The 20334-nt window shown below is 45.4% G+C and overlaps 1 protein-coding gene across 3 annotated transcripts in view; it reads left to right on the top strand.

Moving 5' to 3' along the window:
* The first annotated feature begins 6505 nt into the window (after positions 1-6505).
* Positions 6506-20334, top strand: part of csnk1a1 (casein kinase 1, alpha 1) — a 33425-nt gene continuing 19596 nt past the window's right edge. The window contains exons 1-2 of one of the 3 annotated variants that reach the window (XM_015349821.2): positions 6506-7382; positions 7746-7852. In XM_015349821.2, coding sequence (XP_015205307.1) covers positions 7260-7382; positions 7746-7852 — 230 coding nt within the window. In that variant the 5' untranslated portion in view covers positions 6506-7259. The remainder of the gene's footprint in view (positions 7383-7745; positions 7853-20334) is intronic. The other 2 variants (XM_015349819.2, XM_006631936.3) reach the window with 2 other exon arrangements.

The raw sequence follows: 20334 nt of genomic DNA, 5'->3' as shown, positions 1-20334 counted from the left end.
CCGTTGATCCTAGACTCCACACCCCATCGTTACCATGTGTTATATTTTCAGCAACTGCCGTATTTGGTTTGGTACGGCAGGGAGGAGTTTAGTCATTTTTTGTTACTAAGTGCCATATAGGGAGAACGGACGTAACATCCGCCGGAAGTGACGTATGTTTAGAACGTGCTGGTGGTGCCGAAATCCTTCGGCTTTGTCTAGAATAAATAATAATAAAGAAAGACATGTTCTGGGTCATTTCTGTACATATCGCCAAGGAAATACAATTATACCATTTGCGGGGTGTACGGAGGCTATAAACTCGGACTTGATCCGATTTGAACTTTGAGATTTGAGAATTATCTAAAATGATTATCAGAATTACCACCGACCATGAGAAAACAGTATGGAAACTGTATTAAAGCATTAATGGTTGTACAGTATCGACTAAAAAAAGTTACCTTAAAGCTACTTGCTTCATCCGCTAACCACGTGATAAAGTTGTATCTCGGCATCAAATGCCCTTATTCGAGTTCAAAGAGATACCAATGCCATTTAGTCGAGCTAGCTCGTATTAATTCGCTCCTTCATAAGTGCATTTTGGATTTTGGGTCTGTCCAAGAGCCACACAAAGTTTATGTTGTCTAAATGGAAAAAGGTGTATTGGACTGTCGCACAGAAGGGACACAATGCAAAAAAGCGAGACCATCCCTGTCCAGATGTCCGCGGGGACCTTCTTGACCGGACATTTGCACGTTGCTGCAAGATCGAGAGCAAGAGTCTCTGTGGTGATTCGTTTTTTTTTAACATTACTTTATCAACCCTTTACAATTTCTTGCATTAGGAATTACCTTTTCGCATACCCCAGCTTGCTCTCCATGAGACACACAGACAGGGAGAGAGCTTGGGGTCAGAGCACAGGGTCAGCTATTGTACAGCGCCCCTGGAGCAGTTGGGGTTAAGGGCCTTGCTCAGGAGCCCAACGGAGTAGGATTCCTCTGCCGGCTGTGGGATTTGAACCGGCAACCTTCCAGCCACAGGGGCAGATCCTTAACCACAGAGCCACCACCCATCCTGCGAATGCAGTAGCAGAAAGAACAGACTCAGACAGCTGTCCGGTTACTATTTCGTCTGGAGGATCAGTGTAATACAGGGTTGTACATTACTGACAATAAAGTTGCTAATATAGGGGGCATTTTAAAATAATTCAGGTGGGTAGCTGCGTCAGCATGCGTAGGCTGCAAAGGAACAAGTAATAGGTTTATTCCATGCTGAAAAAAAGAAAAAACAACGTTCCGTCCGTGGGGCCTTCTTCAGGTGTGATCTGACTTATAATCAACATAAAATCCAAACACCTGAAGAAGGCCGCACGGCCGAAACGTTGTTTTTTCTTTTTTTCAGCATGGAATAAACCTATTACTTGTTCATTTTAGAATAATGCAGACTGAACGTGAATAATTTAAATATGCAGTTTATTTCTTGATTGTTTTGTAAAACTGATATTTAGTGGTTAATAGCATAACTAACAATAAATATTTCTGTAAAAACTCGGTTATACTTTCGATACGTGCAAGCAGAAACGGTGTCAAGGGGCCCTTTTAAAGAAAGCTGTTACTCTCTGTACTGTGAAACCAAATGACCTTATTACCGAACCACAGAGAGACCGAGGAGCTGCGGTAATGTCGCAATGAGGTTCCCTCGATTGTACAGACATTGGTCAGCAATGAGCAGCACTTAATCAAACTGTCTGGAGCGGATTCTGTTTTCACGGAACAATGAGCCCCAGTTATTTCATCAGACAACGAGAAACGTGGCTCTGCACATTTCCATGATATCAGCCCTCCGCTTAATGGCGTTTTTATTTTCTTGGAAGAAGCGCTGCTTATTCTAATCATGTCTCCGGGACGACTGCGGAATAAGCCCATCGCACTGCTGCCGCCTGTAGCCTGACAGGCCCAGCGTTTAATGCGCTTGTCGGTCGGAGGAAAAACTAATGAGAGCCCTGATGTGGAACTGATGAAGGAAAGGGAAACTTGGATTTTCCAATCTTTGCGCACTGAAGCTCAGCAATAACCGCACGCCATCCCTCGGCGGTTAAACGGCTTTCAAGGTCCTTAACATAAATTTCCGGTTTTAAAAAGCTGATGTTTAAGTTTTACTTCGGTTCTTTTAAGATTCCCAAATGTCAAAAACTATCCTTAAAGCAACGTCTATTTGCTTGCAGCTATATTAAAACTTGCGTGCTCCGGAATCTGGAAATCACTCAATATTGAGAAGAATCTGCTGAGACGCTCCTGTTCCTCAAACCTTAGGCGAGCGCTGTCTTCCTGTTTTAAGTCCTCATCTGGAACGTGCTTCTCCTAAGTGATAAAAGAACACCACCGTTACACTATGTAAAACAACTTGCAAATTGCTGAAGAATTCTTGACTCTAATGTCTATTTAATGACGGATCCGAGGAACAGTAGTTTTTGGAGAGAACACGCTGTCTACCCGTGTCTACCTGCTGTCAATTATCTGTCTGGTCCTTTCCATCAGCTCAAGGAAAAGCACATTATTATTGATAATAATTCGGTTAGCTGACACTTGCAAAGTGACAGGAGGAGATCTGTGCATTAACAGTTGCAGTGGCAGACAGGGTGTCTGAGTTACAAGCTTCACTTCAGTGTCTCATCCAACAGCACCAGGAGGAGTTCAGAAAGGCACCCCAGGGTGACACACAGCAAGTCACGAGCTGAGCCAGGAGCTTCCTGCTGACAAAAAAAAAACCCTCCTTCTTGACCTCATGAGGACCGACAAGCCTGCTGTCCGCCTGACAGCTCTCGATTTTAACCACCCAGGAGATTCTTCACAGGGAAGAAACGTCCTTTTGTCTTAGAACCCGGTTGGCGCTCTTGCTGGGAGGATCTGTGAAAGACCTGCGGACAGTGGCCTGACGGGAGGTCTCCTGACCTGGCACTGATGCCCCCCTCTGACACAAGAAACCCCCTCGCTGTAACTGACCGCTTCCAGCCCGTCCCCCCACACGCTCGGCAGGGCATCTCCCACTCATCGTCTCTTCTCCGGGGCTGGGTGGCGTGGGGTCACGTGCTTCCACTGGGCAACAGCAACTGGAACAGATCCATGGCTCCCTCAGGGACGGTGTGACCCTGGTGTGACAGAGCTCAGGCTTGCGCGTCCATTTGCCGCTCGCCGGGCTGGTTGGTCGGGAGATTTGTTTTTTGTTTTGCACACAGGAGCTCCGGTGGGCCTGGACCCCTGTCACTACAGTAGCCACTCCAGGGGTCAGGGTGGCCGAGGGGCTCTGGGTCCTGCACGCGGGCTCGGACACGCGGGCAAACTCTCTCACGCGCCCGAGAACACGGTGTTTTATTAAAATTCTGGTTCTGGAAAACAAAATACCGTGTTACGATCTGCAGGCGGCGAGATCCCGGGTAAACGACCTCATTATCAGTGGTTTTGCACAGTACAATGTCGTAATGAACTTGGAACAGTACTTCAAAAGCAAAGAGAGCCCATGGTAAACCTAGCCCACTCTAGCTTTTTACCTGTAGTTTATGACAAAGCAATGAGACCAAAAACAACACTGATGTATGCTATTAACACTTCTACTATATAACCTACATATACTCAGCCACACTCACACTTTCCACACCTCTCTCCCTGGGTTCGGACTCTCATTCTCTCCTGCTCTCTGCCCAGTTCCTCCCTGCTCCTTCTCGCCTGCTGTCTTCTGGCCTCCTGGGTCTCTTTTTCTGCCCTGCTTTCCCTCTCTCCCTCCCGCCTGAAGAAGGCTCCACCGCCGAAACCCATCTTTCCTTCGCCAACGAGCGGGAAATGAACCCTCACCAGAGTCACCACAGCCAGGATCGTGGCTGTGCCTTTTATGAAAGAGGGTTTTGATGTGTCATTAGCGTCCAGTCCATATTGTCACGGCAATCTTGGCCATGAGCTTCACTGCAAATGATCTGTGTCAACTAGATAAAATAATAATCACACCCGGAGAAGGCTCCACGGCCAAAACGTTGTGTTTTCTATCTTCTCTTTTCAGCATGGAATAAACCTATTACTTGCTCCTTTGCAGCCTACGCGTGCTGACGCAGCTACCCACCTGAACTAGATAAAATAATGACACTTAATAAGGTTTAGGAACGAGAGGAGGCCTTTTGGTCACCCCAGCCAGTTTGGGGGCTAGTAGCTCTTAGCTATGTGATCTGGGGGTCACGTTCAGGTGATCGGGTCCAGCCGTTTCTTGATATGTATCGTAACAAATAGACAACCACACGCTTTCCCCCTCGTAAAATGGATCCTCGCAACAACAACAACAACAACAAAAAAAAAAAAACAAGAGCGTGTTTCGGGAGGGGTTTCGCTAGATGGCGCCGCGGATCCATGCGAGCCCTCCGCTGGGGCATGACAGAGTCGGAGTCCTCCATTTTGAACATATTTGGGTCGGCTGTCACACGGCGCTCTCCCTGGTGAACTGTTCGTGTAGCAAGGCGACCCGTCGGATTTTTAATAAGAATCGAGGAAAGAGTTGGAAGTTACTAATCCGGTACTGTGGGCAAAATAAATAATAAGTCAGAGCCCCCACTTAAAAAATAATAATCTCTTTCTCTGGTTGACATCACTAACGCGGTTGGGCTTGCCGTAAAAGAGAAGTGAGAGCTTTTTCCTTTCCACCCTGTTGCCATGTTGCACAGCAAACCCGCACGTAACCCAGGCTGGAGACGGTCCTTAAAAAAGCCACACGGTTATTTACGCACCTAAACGAAGAGTGAGTAGTTTCCTACAGATTTACCGAGTGTCAGTACATAATGAACGATAAGAATTAACTTGAGCATTTCGGCCTCAAAGTGTTTTAGACTTCTTCTTCTTCTTCTTCTTCTTTTTCCACTGAAAGTTTGCACACGCCTGGAACACACAGACGGAGAAGTAAAAAAAAATAAACGCTTCACCAATTAAATTAAGGGAGATTAAAGAGGCCGGATTGCCACCTACTGGTCCACTGACGCCACATCTAGCAGCAACCTGTTGTTTTCAAGAGGCCTGCTGTCCCGAGACTGACCCGCCCTGGCCCCGATCCAGCCAGCGGTCAGCTCTGGAGCCGAAGAGGGTTTGTAGTGGAGCTGCAGCAGTGCGGCGAGGGCCGAACCGCCCCGAGACCGGATGAGCGTTTAATCCTCTATGCCTCTGGCCAGCGAGGCCCAGTCGTGAGACCCCCCCCCCCAGCGCCGAGGCCCGCCAGCTCTCAAGACAGGTGTTCGGGTTTTGTTTTCGAGGGACGTTCCAAAGGCGTGTGAAGGTCACCCTTCTTACCTCGGGGGTATGAAGACGAGGACAGGGCAAAACACCTTTGCACAAAGGGGTGTGGGAGGAGGGAACAAGCTCCCCTGCCTGTTGGTCATGCCCCGAGATGCACCTTTAACACCTGGGCGAAGTCCGAAAATCCTATCAGTAAACAAACACGTGAGATGGGCTAAAATAAACAATTACAGTCGGTTTAATTGTTTAATTGATTAGTCGGGATGGAAGAGAGACCAGAGGACACCAGGACCTCCTGGGTCTTAAGAGTCCCCTTGTGTTCTCGTGGATAACCGAGACGTTATCAGAAGTGTTCAAAACCCTTTTAACCGGTTTCGGCTCTGGTAGTCAAAAGATTTAAAGCGACTTCACTCACGGTCATCATCATAGTGAAGCTTAAAATCTGCCAGTGCGGAGAAGCAGAAAGGAACGAGGTTCAGTCAGGGAAGGCATGAGTTCAACAGGGGTGGCCGAGCCCGGGTGCGAGGCCTGCTGCTCCTGGCGAGAGGAGTTTGCTCTCCACACCGGATCGGCCCGGAGCAGAGGGACTTACAGACCTAGTTACTCCCGCGAAAAGAAACGGGGAAAGAAGTATATTTTTTTTTTTGATCCACCCATTTATAACCCTCAGAGGAACGAAGTTTAATCGTCTGAAACAGGCAGGAGAGCAGGAGACGTGCGTTTACCCCAAGTGTTGCAGGAGCAGGCGCCAGGCTGCCAGGCCATGCAGTTGAAAGGGATGCCCCAGCTCCTTTCGAGAAAGCACCCTATGAGACCCCCATCGATCGGGTACTAACTCCAGGTTAGTGGCGTCCTCTCGCCTTTTCATCTTTTTTTAGGGTCCCAAACGTGGGCGAGCCCACTCATTCCGTGTTCCTCACTGTGTAGTTCTTCATAGCGAGTGTGAAAATGCAAAGCCTTCTTGCCTTAAATGCTGTACAGTACAGCAGTATGACACAGAGTGTGAGGCTAAGGCAACATTGGGGGGTGAAATGACTGCAGCTAATGAACCAGGCCAGCGGCGGTGGTGGAGGAGGAGGAGGGGGGGGGGGGGGGGGGCGTGCATCACGTGACGGGGCAGCTGAACGTGGAAAGCGCGCACGGCGCACGCCCCTCCCCTTCCTGACGCCGGCGTTCTGGACGCGCGCTCCCGCTGGTCCGTGACGTCACCGCCCCTCCCCCCCTCGGCCGCACGGCTCGCTCACTCATCCCTCCCTCCCCCCTCCCCCCGAGTCAGAGTGTCTCGCTCAGTGTGTGCGCTTAGAAGCCGATCCGCCTCGAGACCGACAGAGGGACGACAAGATGGCGGAGTGAGCGAGCCGCGCTCGGGGGTGGGAAGAAAGCCGCGCGACTCCGACAGAATTTCCCAGCCAACGGAAGGGCGACGAGGCTCAGACCCGCCGGAGAGGAAGACGACACGGCCGGTCGCTCCGATTAACGGCAAAAAACAACAACAACAACAACAACAACAACGACGACGAAAAAACCCGTCGCTCCTCGGTCCAGGACGCCGCGCTGCGAGAAAGCGTCGATTAATTGAGGGGGGAGTTTATTTTTTTTCCTCCCCCTTTGCTGTAGTGTCCTTTTCGCCACCAGAAGAGACCGGTCTGAGGGGGGGGGGGACTCCGACCGATACGCTTCGAAAAGAGAGAAAAGACGTCGGCTGGGACGACGAGACACCCAGCGCCGCCGACACAAAAGACCTCGGCTTTAATTCACTCCTCCATCCCGAAAGCCGTCGCCTCACAGACCCATGCTGTAAACCGACCCCCCCACCCATCTTCCTCCTGCTTCCAAAATATTTTCCTCCCCTCTCTCTTCTTCCGTTGCCTCTGTCCCTTTCCCTCCGTCCTCGACGCGCCCGTCGGCGGGACTCTTTTTATGATCTGCTAGCGAAGAGGCGGAAAAGGGCGGCGGATCGGTACCCCGAATATCCTCTCTCTCTGTCTGCCCCGGCTCCCACGGTCTGCGGGGGACATGGCCAGCACCAGCGGCTCCAAGGCCGAGTTCATAGTCGGTGGAAAATACAAGCTGGTCCGGAAAATCGGCTCCGGATCCTTCGGGGACATTTACCTGGCCATCAATATCACAAATGGAGAGGTAAAGGAAATGTTCGGAGAGAAACAACAACAGCCCGAGAGATACTCGAGTTATTTCGCGTAGCATTGGGGGTGGGGGTTAAACAAACCAACAACCCCAACGAAACTTTAGCTCTCGGGTGGGTTATAGTCTCTGTAACGTTAACGTTTGTCCTTATTAGCCGAGAAACGAGTTAAAAATGTCGCGAAAGCTGCTGCGGCCCCGGAGGTGAGTCGAGGATAGTTAATTCCTCTCCCGCGGCGGGCAGCAGCTTGCTTCGCGGATAGAAACAAACCAACACAAGAAAAGAAAGAAGCGATTTTAACCCTGGGCCGGTTTATTCGGGCTTAACGACGGCGCCCCTCTCTCTCCGTGTGCTTTCAGGAAGTGGCCGTGAAACTGGAGTCCCAGAAGGCCAGGCACCCCCAGCTGCTGTACGAAAGCAAGTTGTACAAGATCTTGCAAGGGGGCGTCGGGATCCCCCACATCAGGTGAGCGAGCCGGGCCCGAGCGGGGATCATGCGCTGCCCCCGGCCGGAGCAGGCGCCGCCGACAGCGGAACCGGGTCTCCCCCGGGGGGGGGAGGGCGAGAGAAGTTGGCAACAAGTTGCGCGTCGCCGTGCTCGGCTTGGCGGGGGGGGGAGGGAGGGGGTTGTAATACAAGCCGCGATTTGCCTTTTTAATTGATGCCCCCGAAGTGATCGGGAGAGACGTGTCCTGCCCGGTCGCTTTCTGCTGAGCGTTACCGGATCGCTCTCGGGTCCGTGGCTCTGCTAACCTACCTGTAAGAGGAAGGGATTAAACAAAATCCCCGCGACTGCTCGGGTCTTCATAATAAATGCTAGGGTGCTAGGACGTGAAGTGAAGAGGCTTAAGGGGGGGGGTTTGGGAGGGTTTCACGGGAACGTTTGGCGTCAAACCCCCACATTTTCGTGGCATTCCTGGCCTCTCCTCTGCCCGCAGTTGGGGAAAAAAATGGCCGCTCCTCTTTTGTTGTGTTTGTCCCAACATGTCTTCCTGCTCTGCTAGAAAATGGCGGCCGGGTGCGAGTGAAAACAACCGTGGAGGGGCCTGTGGGTATTGTTCTCCAAGGTGACGGCGAGCCCACCTTGCCACACACTTGCTTTCATTCTGCTGAAGCAGGGGTGTTAGCCAGGCGTTTTACACGCAAAGAGAGATACATCGGTTTTGAAAATCGAATTGAATTTCGTCACTGGTTTCAAGAAACAGTCATCCACGAAGCGCTATTTTTTCTTCTTCCTTTAAGCCCTGACTGCATCGTGGGGTGTTTTGCGAGACTTTCTCTTTGAGAGAGGACGTGACAGTCTAGGTGTGTAGGTTGTGGTCGTGTCGACTGGTATTGGTAGCGAGCTAGCAGAAAGCCAGGCGGGAGAGATTTTGGGATTAAGCCTGGTTTTAACAGACAGTCACCTTCATGTGAGGATAATCTCAAAAGTGCCCGCTTGTTGTGTCTCTTTCTACACAGCTTACTTGTGTTGTGATTATTAGTGTTTCTGTAACTGGGGAACTGCGCAGGTTGTGTTTCAGGTTGGTGCTGCAAGCCTTTGGATTATGTATGAGGTGGTGTTTGTCACTACTGCAGAATCAGGGCTTGGTGAGTTTTGCAAAGAACCTGGGCGCCCTGGGGTGAGTTCTTAAAAGACGCAAGGCTGCAACCTTGCGTGGTATTGAGATGACTGACAATGCTGTTTTGGTTAAGTATTTAAAGTATTTAAACCCATTTACCTTATTTTAAAGCGTCTTTCCTTTCAACCTGGTAAGAATCCTTGGACTAGGGGATCTGTTGTGCTCCTTTTCACAGTTATACTAGACAGAATGTCAGTTGAGGTTTTGCACTGTTGGTTGGACCTCTTGGTTGAAAAGTGGAAAAGGGCTCAGGGTTAGTAGCTGGATCTGCGTAATGAGCTGAAATGACCTTCTCTCATTGATAAGTTATGTAATTGAGAGTTAACAATTAGTGTTGACAAGTTAGCCAGTTCTCAGACACTGTGACATTTCTTTAAATGGGTGTTAAACCATTTAAAGGAGAACATTTATCTAGTGTGTTGAACAGAAGTCGTTCTGAGTAAAAAAAACGCACCCATAGCAGTCCAGCTGTTCTTAAGAAGTGTACAGAGTCAAAATGAAGCCCTTTTAAGACACTCTATCGCATACAGCAAAGTCTTACACCTCACAACCCACAATTTTTTTCTATCCCCCTGTACAGCAGTACTGTCGTCTTGGAAATATTTTTGCTGATAAGGACCTGGTGCTGCTGTTGTCAAATATTATGATTAAGGAATGCTAGCGCACCCCCTCACAAGAAATCTCCCAGTTAAATGAGCACAATGAGATGAATTGATTTACGCCCTGTTGCAACTTTTAAGTAAAAACCTTCCTTCTTTAGGGTTATTACTCTTATTCAAAGAAAAACTATGCCAAATGTAAAAAATAATCCCCATTTTCTCCCAGTAGGGATTATAATGAAGTTTCTCATGTCCATGGTGTGTTCAGGGTAATTTGTGTTTTGTTATAATGTTGCCTAGATGCAGCCTGCGCTGCAAAAGCTTGTTAGTGTTAGAGGGGTGACATAAGAATATTCAATGCTTGATGCAATTCAGGTCTTCAACATTTAAAGAAACTGTATCTTACAGTTTTCAGTGCGCACTCTACACAAGGTGAATCTCCATACCAATAAAAAAAGCTTTTCCCTCTGGTTTTGCTGTTTGGAGCTCCTGCCTTCTCCCATTCGAGCTCCAAGTTGGAATGAGCTGTGTACAGCAGCTCCCATCCTTAGAACGCCTATGGCCATCAATGTGTCTGCAGGCTGCAGTGGAAAGCTGGCAATAGGGCACTAGTGGTCAGCGGCTAAGTGATGTTTTTCATGTTCCGACTCAAGAGTAATGGTCACATCTCAAGTGTCTTCTCTCCATGACCTCTCCTTGGACAGCGTGGATGTGGTATCACCTGGTAAAGACCGTTTTACATTTACAACCTCGTGACATTTACTGAAAACCCAATTCCTGAAGATTGCTCTCGGGCAAGTTTATTGAATATTTGACTTAATATTGATGTTTGCGTTAGGCGTCTTGTGACCTTTACATGGGCGCACGTAAACATTTAGGGGCATATTCAGTTTGTTTCTTTTTTGTGGTTTTGTTTTCCGAGTTAATGTCTCAGACATTACAGCTGTTTGTGGTGAGATCTCGCTGGATGATACAATTCTCAGCCTAAGACCGCTGAGGCTCGGGGACCCAAACAGAGGTGCATCATTGCCCACAGGAAAACATCAGCAGGTGATCAACGTGACAGATTTCAGGTGCAAAATAAATAGCGGTTTGGGAGTGAAAGATAATTTATGAACTTGATCAGTTTCTCCATTTTTAGATATCTGAACGGGAAGTAATTTCTCAAGTGCACAAGGTCTAATTGAACTGCATGGCAGGTTTGTCAGTGCTTTGTAGTTCCCTGAGGTCTTTTAAGCAGCATGCAGCCTTCACCTGTGTCCCATCTCAACCTAGTTAAGCTCCTCCAAGGATATTATCCTCAGTGAAGGTCTATATGTGTTTGATAGCATTAAGCAGGAAGAGGATGAAGGCCTTGAGTGCAGATGGTTTATCTTTGGCCTTTGAGCCCAGTTTACAATCCCGACTTTCAAAATGCACTGCCTTTAAAAGGGGTTGTTTGTTTTTGCACATAAAAACAGGTGTTTCTGCACACTGGTTTGCAGGAGAAGATGTTTTTGACAGCTACTGTCATTTCAGTTTTCTCTTTCACTCTTAGCTTTCTTCATTTTAAGTTTTTCAGCTTCCAGGGTCAGATTGTTGCCTTTCTGTGGCCAAGAATAGTCTTTCATTGTGATTTGGGTGTAGATCATTATTTAAACTTTTTGCTTAACGTTTTAAAAGCTAGTTGAATCCACAAAACAGACTCTGAAGAATGCACTTTACAGAATTTGCTTTTCAGCTATTATTAGATCCAGCATCTGCTCCTGGTGGGGCACAATCTTGTAAAGTGGCTGGGGGTCTCAAATGGATTTAGTTATGAATGAGAGAAAAAGGCTCCTTTGCATCAAACCTAAGTACACTACAGCACACATGCGTGGTATGGGTTAGTGGCTATGAACCCTATGAGTCCTAGAGTGTTTGTAAATTATTTTGATTGGTTATACTCGAGGGCAGACTATCAGACTGTGCTGCTTATTCCACCATGATTTGTGATTATTTATCCCTTTTTGTAACTATACCTGTTTTCCTCAAGCTACACAGCCATATGGTTAAAGGTGATGTCCTGTTTTCCTCCAAGAAACAGCTGGATGGGATCCTTGGACCAGTAGACTGCTGACTACCAGATGGACTCAATGGCCCCCACTTATTTGTAACCTTTCTATGTTCTTGAAGGCTCGTTTAATCCTTGAACGTTTATGGTTCCAATAAGGAAGTCTCTTGTTTCCCGGCCTGGGGGTAAGCACTTCTAAATGTTTGCTGTTGCTGGTATTGAGTTGCTGTGCCGTTTTAAAAGAGGCCTGGTGCTTTATTTATCAGTGTTAGGCCAGAGTGAATGCATGGTGGTATTTACAGCCGTGACCGGACAAGAGAGAGATCTTTAGATTGTGTAGACAGCCCGGTGGGGTGTGCTACATTAAACGTTAATCTACCGTCTCATTTTTGGTATTAGAGAATTTTAGACGAGTGTAATCATTAGAAAATTTGTGTAAGTATTGAAAAAGGGTAATGATACAGTAAAATTGAATTTTAAAATTCATTAGCGAATAAGATATACACCCACCAGCATCATAGATTTTATGTCCTGTACTTTCAGAGTAGATGCACACTATATACATTGACATGGGTAGTTGACCCAGGACAGGAGGAATAAGCAGGAATGTTACTAAGTCTAAGAGGCATTAATCCTATGAGTGTGGTTTTGTAGACTCTTTAGGGGTTGGTTTTATATTGTTTTCTCTAAAGTAGGCACAGGTATTTTGCAGATGCCATTTATAGAAAGCTGATTTCATACTCAGTCACAGCACTCTGGTGAGCATAAGCCATCAGACAGCATTCCTTGCAGTTGTATTTTTAAAGTAGCAGTGTTTCTCAGTGTAGAGGTTGTGTGTGCGTGAAATCAAGAGTAATGCACATATTGAAAGTTGTGGAGTGTGCTTTGATAAAGAGTGAAGTGAGACTAGTGTAAAGTAAGTTCTTTTCACATCTTTGTTTCGTGTCCGGTTTACAGTTTAGGTCCATTTTTTTCTTTACAGTTACAGCTGCAGTTTCTCTTTTCCCTGGGACCTATGCTGATCACCAGGCACTTTTTTTTGTGAATGCAGTTAAGGGTGTCGTTTTGGAAGAGCTCCAGTCAAACTGAGCATCTAAAGGTCAAAGGAAGGCTTGGAACAATTTATGAAGGCTTGTAGTGAAGTGGGGTTGTTACAGGCTTTGTCTGGGAGCTTTTCATAAAGGTTTTGAGATACCATATCTGAAGCCAAAGCAGTTTTGTTGTTCAACTGTCCTGAAATATTGCATTTATCAAGCTTCCACACATTTGCTTATTTGCACATTAATTGCATATTCGGCATGAAAATCTTTCTTATAAAGAGCAACATGTAGCCTGGCCAAAAAGTAGTTTCTTGGCAGGTTGTCTTCACTTTTAGCATTTGAAAATGAAAGCAGTGTGTTTAATACTGTGTATCTAAGTAATGTAAGGTTGGTAATGAGATTTAGCTGTTTGGTGCGTCAGTAATTTGTGATTGCTTTTAGACGGTTAATCTGAGGTTCTCGTTTGGTCAGTCCTTAGTGGATGATTGTCAATGACAAATCGGAATGACACTTTTGGGCGGAGCGGTGGCTCTGTGGCTCAGGGTCTGCACCTGTGGCTGGAAGGTAGGCGGTTCATATCCCGCGGCCAGCAGAGGAATCCTACTCCCCTGGACCCCTGAGCAAGGCCCTTAACCCCGACTGCTCCAGGGGCGCCGTATAAATGGCTGACCCTGCGCTCTGACCCCAGCTTCTCTCTCCCTGTCTGTGTCTCATGGAGAGCAGGTTGGGGTGTGTGAAAAGACAAATTCCTAATGCAAGAAATTGTATCTGGCCAATAAAGTGATCTTGATCTTATCTTTATATCAATCTGTTCATGTAGTACAGATGCTTTTACATTTTCATAGTGCTAGCTTGCTTTCCCACACAGTTACAGGTCCCAAGCTTTCACCATGAATGTAAGAGCATGGCCCCCCAAAGCAGACCATTTTAAACATGCTGCCAGTGATGAGCCAGTTCTGCCCCCAGTCTTGTGAAACACAGCTCTAGTCTGAGGACACGCAGAACAGCAAGTCAGTAAACCTGGCGTTACTGCACGGAGTTATCCAGCTTATGTAAAGCTTGTTTCTTGGCAGGTTAGTGTGGTATTGAGCTTTGTAGTGCATCCTGCAGTCTGCCAAAGCAAACAGAAGTGGTTACATAATGGGCACCTCTAGTTTCTCCAGTATAGGCATTTCCATGCTGTTAATATTTTAACACCACTGGACCTTTGTTTGTGTCTTTGTTTTAGGTTTCATGTACCTAGTAGTCGTGTTGATAGTCATGCTTGTATTTTATAAAGATTCTTCACAATTTTAAAGGGGTATGAGATTTGTAGTTCAGCCTTACATTATGTGCATTATTGCAAAATTATGCTGATGACCTCATCCAAATTGTCAGGCTTCAAAATAAGGATTTACCTTATTGTCTGGGAAATGTGAAGATTGTTTTGCCACTACATATATATTTCGGTGAATGGAAACCACAGTTAAATGAGAGATTCCTTCAGTCAAGATAATGTTTGTTCAGACCAATTATGAATTTAGTTCATTAAGTACTATCTTGCATGGAAATTCTACAGTATGACTACAGTATATTTTTTTCTGGACAGGAAACCAGTTAGGTAGCCAATGTAACCTTTAACATTTATCAACATCGAGGTTGTGAATTGGTCAGGTGCAGACTTGTTAAATCTAAATCAGCCTTGCAGCGGGCAGGATCTCCTGCTGCGGGCGAGACGTGATATTGGTCAGTTAACTCCATGGGCTATTGTACTTAGGACACAATAACACAATATGCACCACAGAGTTGTCTGTGATGCATCTCAAGGTTATTGAAATGGGGTAAATGGATCTGTTCAAGTTAATGGGACATATAGTTGGTTATAGAAGACAAGAACGGGCCCAAATGAGAAGAGGCCGTTTGGACCAACTAGCCCCTTGGGTAGCTGGGTGTTTATTGATTCCAGGATCTCATCCCACCCTTTCCCTGAAGAAAAGCATGGGGTGGGATTCAGCGAAGCGAGCGGGTTGCTAGTTCAACAGCAGGTTCTGGGGGCAGGGTCCTCTGTCATTCAGTGAAGAAAGCCAGTTCTCACAGTGCAAGTAGCAAGGTGTCTGAGAGGCTTCTCTGGCTGGATTTGTCTTGCTGCCTGTAATACCTGATTTAAGAGCTACAGAGCTGTGTAATCCCGTGTGTCCCGGGAGGCTGGGCTTGGCGGGGAGGGGCTTTCCCTCAACTTCATGTGACGGCAAAGTACAGTTTCAGTGAAACGAGTTCTGGGCAGATCAGGGTACTGCAAGGGGTTCACCAGGGTTCACACAGGACTGCACTATACTACAGATCGCTGGCATGACTCATGAAGGGGTGATGCAGGCATTTTCTCTGTCTTAACATCTCATCAAAATTAACCTTTTCTTTCTCAGAGCATTACTGCATATCCGTAAAGAAAACAGTTTTCATGTATGCTTTGCTTCAGTGATGCAATATTTGATCTCTTTATATTCTGAGTAGCATTCCCTGCAAGACTACACGTGTATAGCCTATAGGAGAAATATTACAGGGAGTAATTAAATCTCATCCTAATATTTGATGCCTTTATAAGGTGTTGCATGAAGTTGGCTTCAGTCCCATATTAAGATTTTTTCCCCATCGTTTGAAATGGAGCCTTTTGCAAGTGAGGAAATGGGTGAAAATCCATATTTGAACACCTGCTTTGGCAGGCGATATTGCATCAAACTGACCTGTGAGTTCTGTCTGGCAGTAGAAGAATTAAAATTTCTTTGAGATAGTTTGAGATCTGACAGCAGGAGAAAATGTTTACTTTTGTTTGCTCTTCCTGTGGGTGCCCTTATGCAGGCTACACTCTACCCTGTCACATTGTCATGTGATCTGAAAGATGACTCAACACCAAAGCTGGGGAATTCTAACTTAAAAGGTTATGTTGTGTTTTTTCCTTTGCCATAACCAGGTGAGCTTGATGATCAGTTGCATGTCCCTAGCAATGATTAGATTACCTGAAGCTTTGTAGTTGAAATTCTCTTGTAATCTCTCAGTGGCCAACACAGAAAGACACAAATAATGCTTGTAAGAAAATTTCATACTAACAAATTAGACTGGCTTTGTTTTTGTTGTTGAAAAAGCAGAATGTTTTAGCAATCGTTATACCAAAGGAATAGATAGTGTTAACTGCCAAGTTGAAAATACAGATGTCCACCAATGATAACTAGTGACCTTTACAATGACGTTCTTGTATTGGTTTTTGAGGAAGATACTTTTTGATCTGTGTACTGCAGTGACCTTTGTAAGCGCCTGAAAAGGTGCCTAACTTGCTTAACAAGTTGCCTCTCCCTTCACATGTACAACCAAAGTCATTGCGAATTTCGGTTAAATTTCCATTCTTCCGTAAAATGTGCTCATCTCTTCTGTGGAAGAGTGGTGGGCTTCACCCCTGGAAAGCTTTATAATGTTTTACATTTAGCATGCTTACACCTAGGAGTAGAGGTTTCACTTGAATTTGTATATGTTGGACTTCTCTATGGGTAAAAGGTTGGATAAAGAAGCTTAATTGTTTGATACATTGTACTAGAGATGTTAACCCTTTTTGTGTAGGTAGGAAAATGTAGTGGTAAAGGGCAGCACTGCAGAGTATTTCTTGTGTATGTCTGATAACAGAAGGCCTGTACTAGACTCACTAGAGTGAGAACAGGAAATATCAAGTGCCCTGAGAGTTCGAATGTGAATGGACAGTGCCTGACCCCTGGCTTGTTATAGAGTAAGCAAACCTACAAACCGAGGCTTCTGTTGGTTCCTGCGTAGGAGAAATGGGCAATGTGTGGAGGTCTGGCAGCCTGATTGTTTCCCGCTGAGGGGTATTCCGAGGCGGTGAGGCTTCAGCAGCTCTCAATGGCTGTCATGATGTGGAGTGCTCTGTAGCTGGGGGCTGCTTGCTGCTTCCATTGTCTGTGACGCCTCGGTGCCGTGTCTCTGAAATGCAAATCTGGAGAGGAACATCATGCTCTTAACACTCTCTGAAGGGAGTGTAGGAAGCAGATGAATAAACAGCCTCCAAAGCCATGGAGAGCTTAAGGAAGAAAGTGTCCACCTTCGCTGCACCACTGCCAATCGGAACAGGAGTAGGAATTTGTTTCTTTCAATCGTCAATCGTTCTCCCTGGTTTACAGTGTTCTTGATGTGCGTTTAATGAAACCATTTATTTTGCATTCTGCACTTTTATTTTAGATAGTTTTCAACAAATAAGATGCTGGGATATATTTGTCATAAGCTGGTTGAGTCAGTCATAAGCGAAAGGTGAGAACTCTGTGAGTCAATTGTGCTGCTGACTCGACAGGTACTTTTGCTCACATCTCACAAAGTGTCTCTTGAAACTAGTGAATTTCTCCCCTCCTACATTCCTGAAAAATGCATATCTGCTTCCTGTTTGCCCAAGTTTCTGGTGCTGATTTGTAGACTGTTGTGGTCAACAAAATCTTGCACATTATTATCCTATTTTCTTGGCCTAGCAATTAACAGAATAGTAGCAAAGGTAAGTATTTTTAAGCTCTTGGATATGCTTGCTGTAGTTAATGGTTCTCTTTGATATTAAGTGTAAAATAACGAACATGATTGCAGGTCATTTTGCATAGGCCAGTTTTGTCCTATAGTGCAGCTGCCTACCGAGTGGTGTTGTATTTACTGAAATGCCCGGAAAGCATTGCTTAGGTATCGCTTGTGTGCAGTTCAAAATACACAACGTAAGATCTTCAGCACATTACACTTGCCGTGATCCTTTCATATACATAAGGATGTAAAATCTGAGGGCATTTTAGGGGCATTAAATCTCTTGAGCTTGCTACATCAATGACGGACCTGATTCTCTGCCACAGCTTCTTTGTTTCAGTGTTCAGCATTACTGTTGCTTGCTGACTTGGGTTGTTCATTGTTGGCGTATTTTTTTGTCATGTGGTTCATTCATGCACTGCTGCAGGATTCTCACCTGGTTCTCTGTGCTTAAAAAAGCTGGAGGAACTAAACTGATTTGGTATCAGAAAATTTTAAGCATTTTCTCTAATTTAGTTTAGCCTTTAAAACTCAATTATTAAGGTCCACAATCTACACAACGTCTCGGTCGTTTCAGTCCTGTGTCCTGAGCTATTGATTAGGTTACAAAGAGATAAGGCAATTGTTTTCTCATGTCGTTTTGCATCTTGTGCCATGATCATCTTTACTGGTCTTTCAAATATCCTAGGACGTCAGTTTTTGTTGCAGACACTTTGATTTAATTTTGAAGTTGTTCAACTTAAGTAATTTTTTTTTCAGGCACTTCATTTTTAAATTACCATTTGTTCCCACATTTATTGTAGCACATGTGCTCTATGTAGTATCTCCTCTTTTTAAAGGGGTGTTTCTGTGAAATGTTCGTGGGCGTCCTCCTGCTGAGAATTTTTTAAAACTTGCTGCCTTATCTTCATGCCACATGCTTTAATGCAGAGTGTGTACACTGACGATTTGAATGTGGTTTCTGTTAAAAACAGCCTTATTCCTCAAAGCGTTTTCTTCGTCAAAAACACTGTTTTTAAGTAAAGTAGCAAATGTTAAACACATCATGGGATAATTTGCAATGCATGATTCAGGATCATTTTGATTCTTCTTATGCACCAGTTTTCCTTTTATGTAAATTAGTTCTGAAAGAGCCAATTTGAAATTATAATTTTTTCACTGCCACAGTTGCCACGGGGGGATGGAAATGTACTGATATTATTATGAAGTTTGATGAAATCTCTTCCAATGACGAAAGTGTTGAAAACGCATCTGGGGTTGAATTTGAGGCTAACAGTAGAAGAAAATATACATAAAATTGATTATGCCTTTTGTTATAATGCAGAGGGTTCTATTGCTCTGAAATAGGCCAAATGTATTCAGTGGTATTGTTTTCATGAGGAAGAATACATGAAAGAGTCCAGTTTCTGGTGGCCTTTACGTCATTGCTCCCAGCTTGCAGTTTGCTTGATGCAGTTGTGACGTGGGTTGTGACATAGTCCTGATCCTGGCCATTGGCTAAATCCAGGATTTTTTTGGTCTTTATGGTTCTCTGGGAACAATGGGCTTGTTTCCCTGGGTAATGAGAGAGGAAGCCTGTATGGTTGAGCCCTGTTTTGATTAGCAGTGGCAGGACTCCTGCTCCTTTCTGGTGAATCTCCAGCTGAGTGCTGAGTAAGGTAAGGGTGAGTTCTCCCTCCTGTACATCAGTTTCCCAGGCTTGTTTCTCTTGCATCAGCACTAATCCCAGTAGTGGAACGGGTGAAGTTTATTTGGCACATTCACTGATCTCATGACACAGTCCTTTCTCTAAATCAGCTGAGTGTGCTGTTCTCCTCTCTCCTCTCTGTTCCCTTCAGAGTGCTGTTCTACAAATTTACTGCAGTCATGCAGGGCTTTCTGTATGACCCCCTTTCCTTTGGTCATATTGATCTTATCAGTTAACTCCCTTTTATGCGTTTTTTTTTTTTAAAGAAAACTTGAATGCCCCACTCTCCCAGACTGCTGAGCTGCTGGGAACTTTGGGGCTTTCTGTGGGTTTTATCCACTTGAATAACCTTTAACCCATTTTGCGTAGTGCTTCACTGGGATTTAAATTCAAGCATTTTAAATTTGTAAACAAAGGTGAATTTTATTCCGCCTCACTTATGTAGCGTACACAGATGTCTCCTTCTCTTTGAGGATTCCTTCCTCGCTGTGAGGCAAGGCTCGTCTGCAGGCGCACCTCTCCAGCTTGACCCCTGTTTCAGTTCTGGGTAGCAGTTAGCTGTGAACAGGCCTGCAATTTCACAGTCTGCTTGGCCTTTCGGTAATAACAGTGCTGGGGCTGTGGGAAGAACTGGGTGTTTAATGTACTTAGAAAAGTAATTGATACCCGCCTTTGTGTCTAAAGACATGTGGCCATTGACTGCCACCCATTTTTGCCTTTTCCTAGACATTTAAATTTCACTGTAAAACATAAAGCTATAATTTTAAGATGGTTGTACTTTTGGACCTGGACCATTGCAGACCTGGGTATTAACTAATTTTTTTTTGTATATAATTTTAACCCTTCATGGCCATCACAGGATTTACTCAGTGCCATTGAATTCGTCTGTGGGGCACAAACAGTAGGCTGATTACGTATTGCATTATCAGTCTGTTTCCATGGAGAAACAGCCTTGACTTTGGCAATCATTCATGACTTTGTGATTTAATACTCCTGAAATACTATTTTGATTTTTTTTTTTACTCTCAGGCTTTGTTATAAGAATATTCACTCCTGGATGTGAGAGGAATGATGGCATAGTGGTGTGTGTGTATATATATAGGCATGTATTTGGGTTAGAAAATCCTCTGAGAAAGAAACTTCATCTATTTCATTTGGAGTTCCAAGGCAGTGCAGCTGGGATCACTCAATGGTGGCTGTGGAGGGAGGGATTCCCATCTACGAGTTTTTTCTCAGCTTGATTGTGACTTCATAACCATGCTGTACATTCGCAAATTAATTTATTGAAAAGGGTGAGTGTAGTGAAGCTACCCCAGTTCAAAAAGGCACCTTAAAACCGACAAGTGTGTCTGGTAGGGGGAGAACACCAGAGCTTAAATGAATCTCCTACACTATCTGGCTGGGAGAGCTGAACGTTTTTAGACTTCTTAAC

This window comes from Lepisosteus oculatus, chromosome 11 (assembly GCF_040954835.1).
Source record: "Lepisosteus oculatus isolate fLepOcu1 chromosome 11, fLepOcu1.hap2, whole genome shotgun sequence".
Classification (NCBI taxonomy): domain Eukaryota; kingdom Metazoa; phylum Chordata; class Actinopteri; order Semionotiformes; family Lepisosteidae; genus Lepisosteus; species Lepisosteus oculatus.
This window is presented reverse-complemented; position numbering and strand designations above follow the sequence as displayed.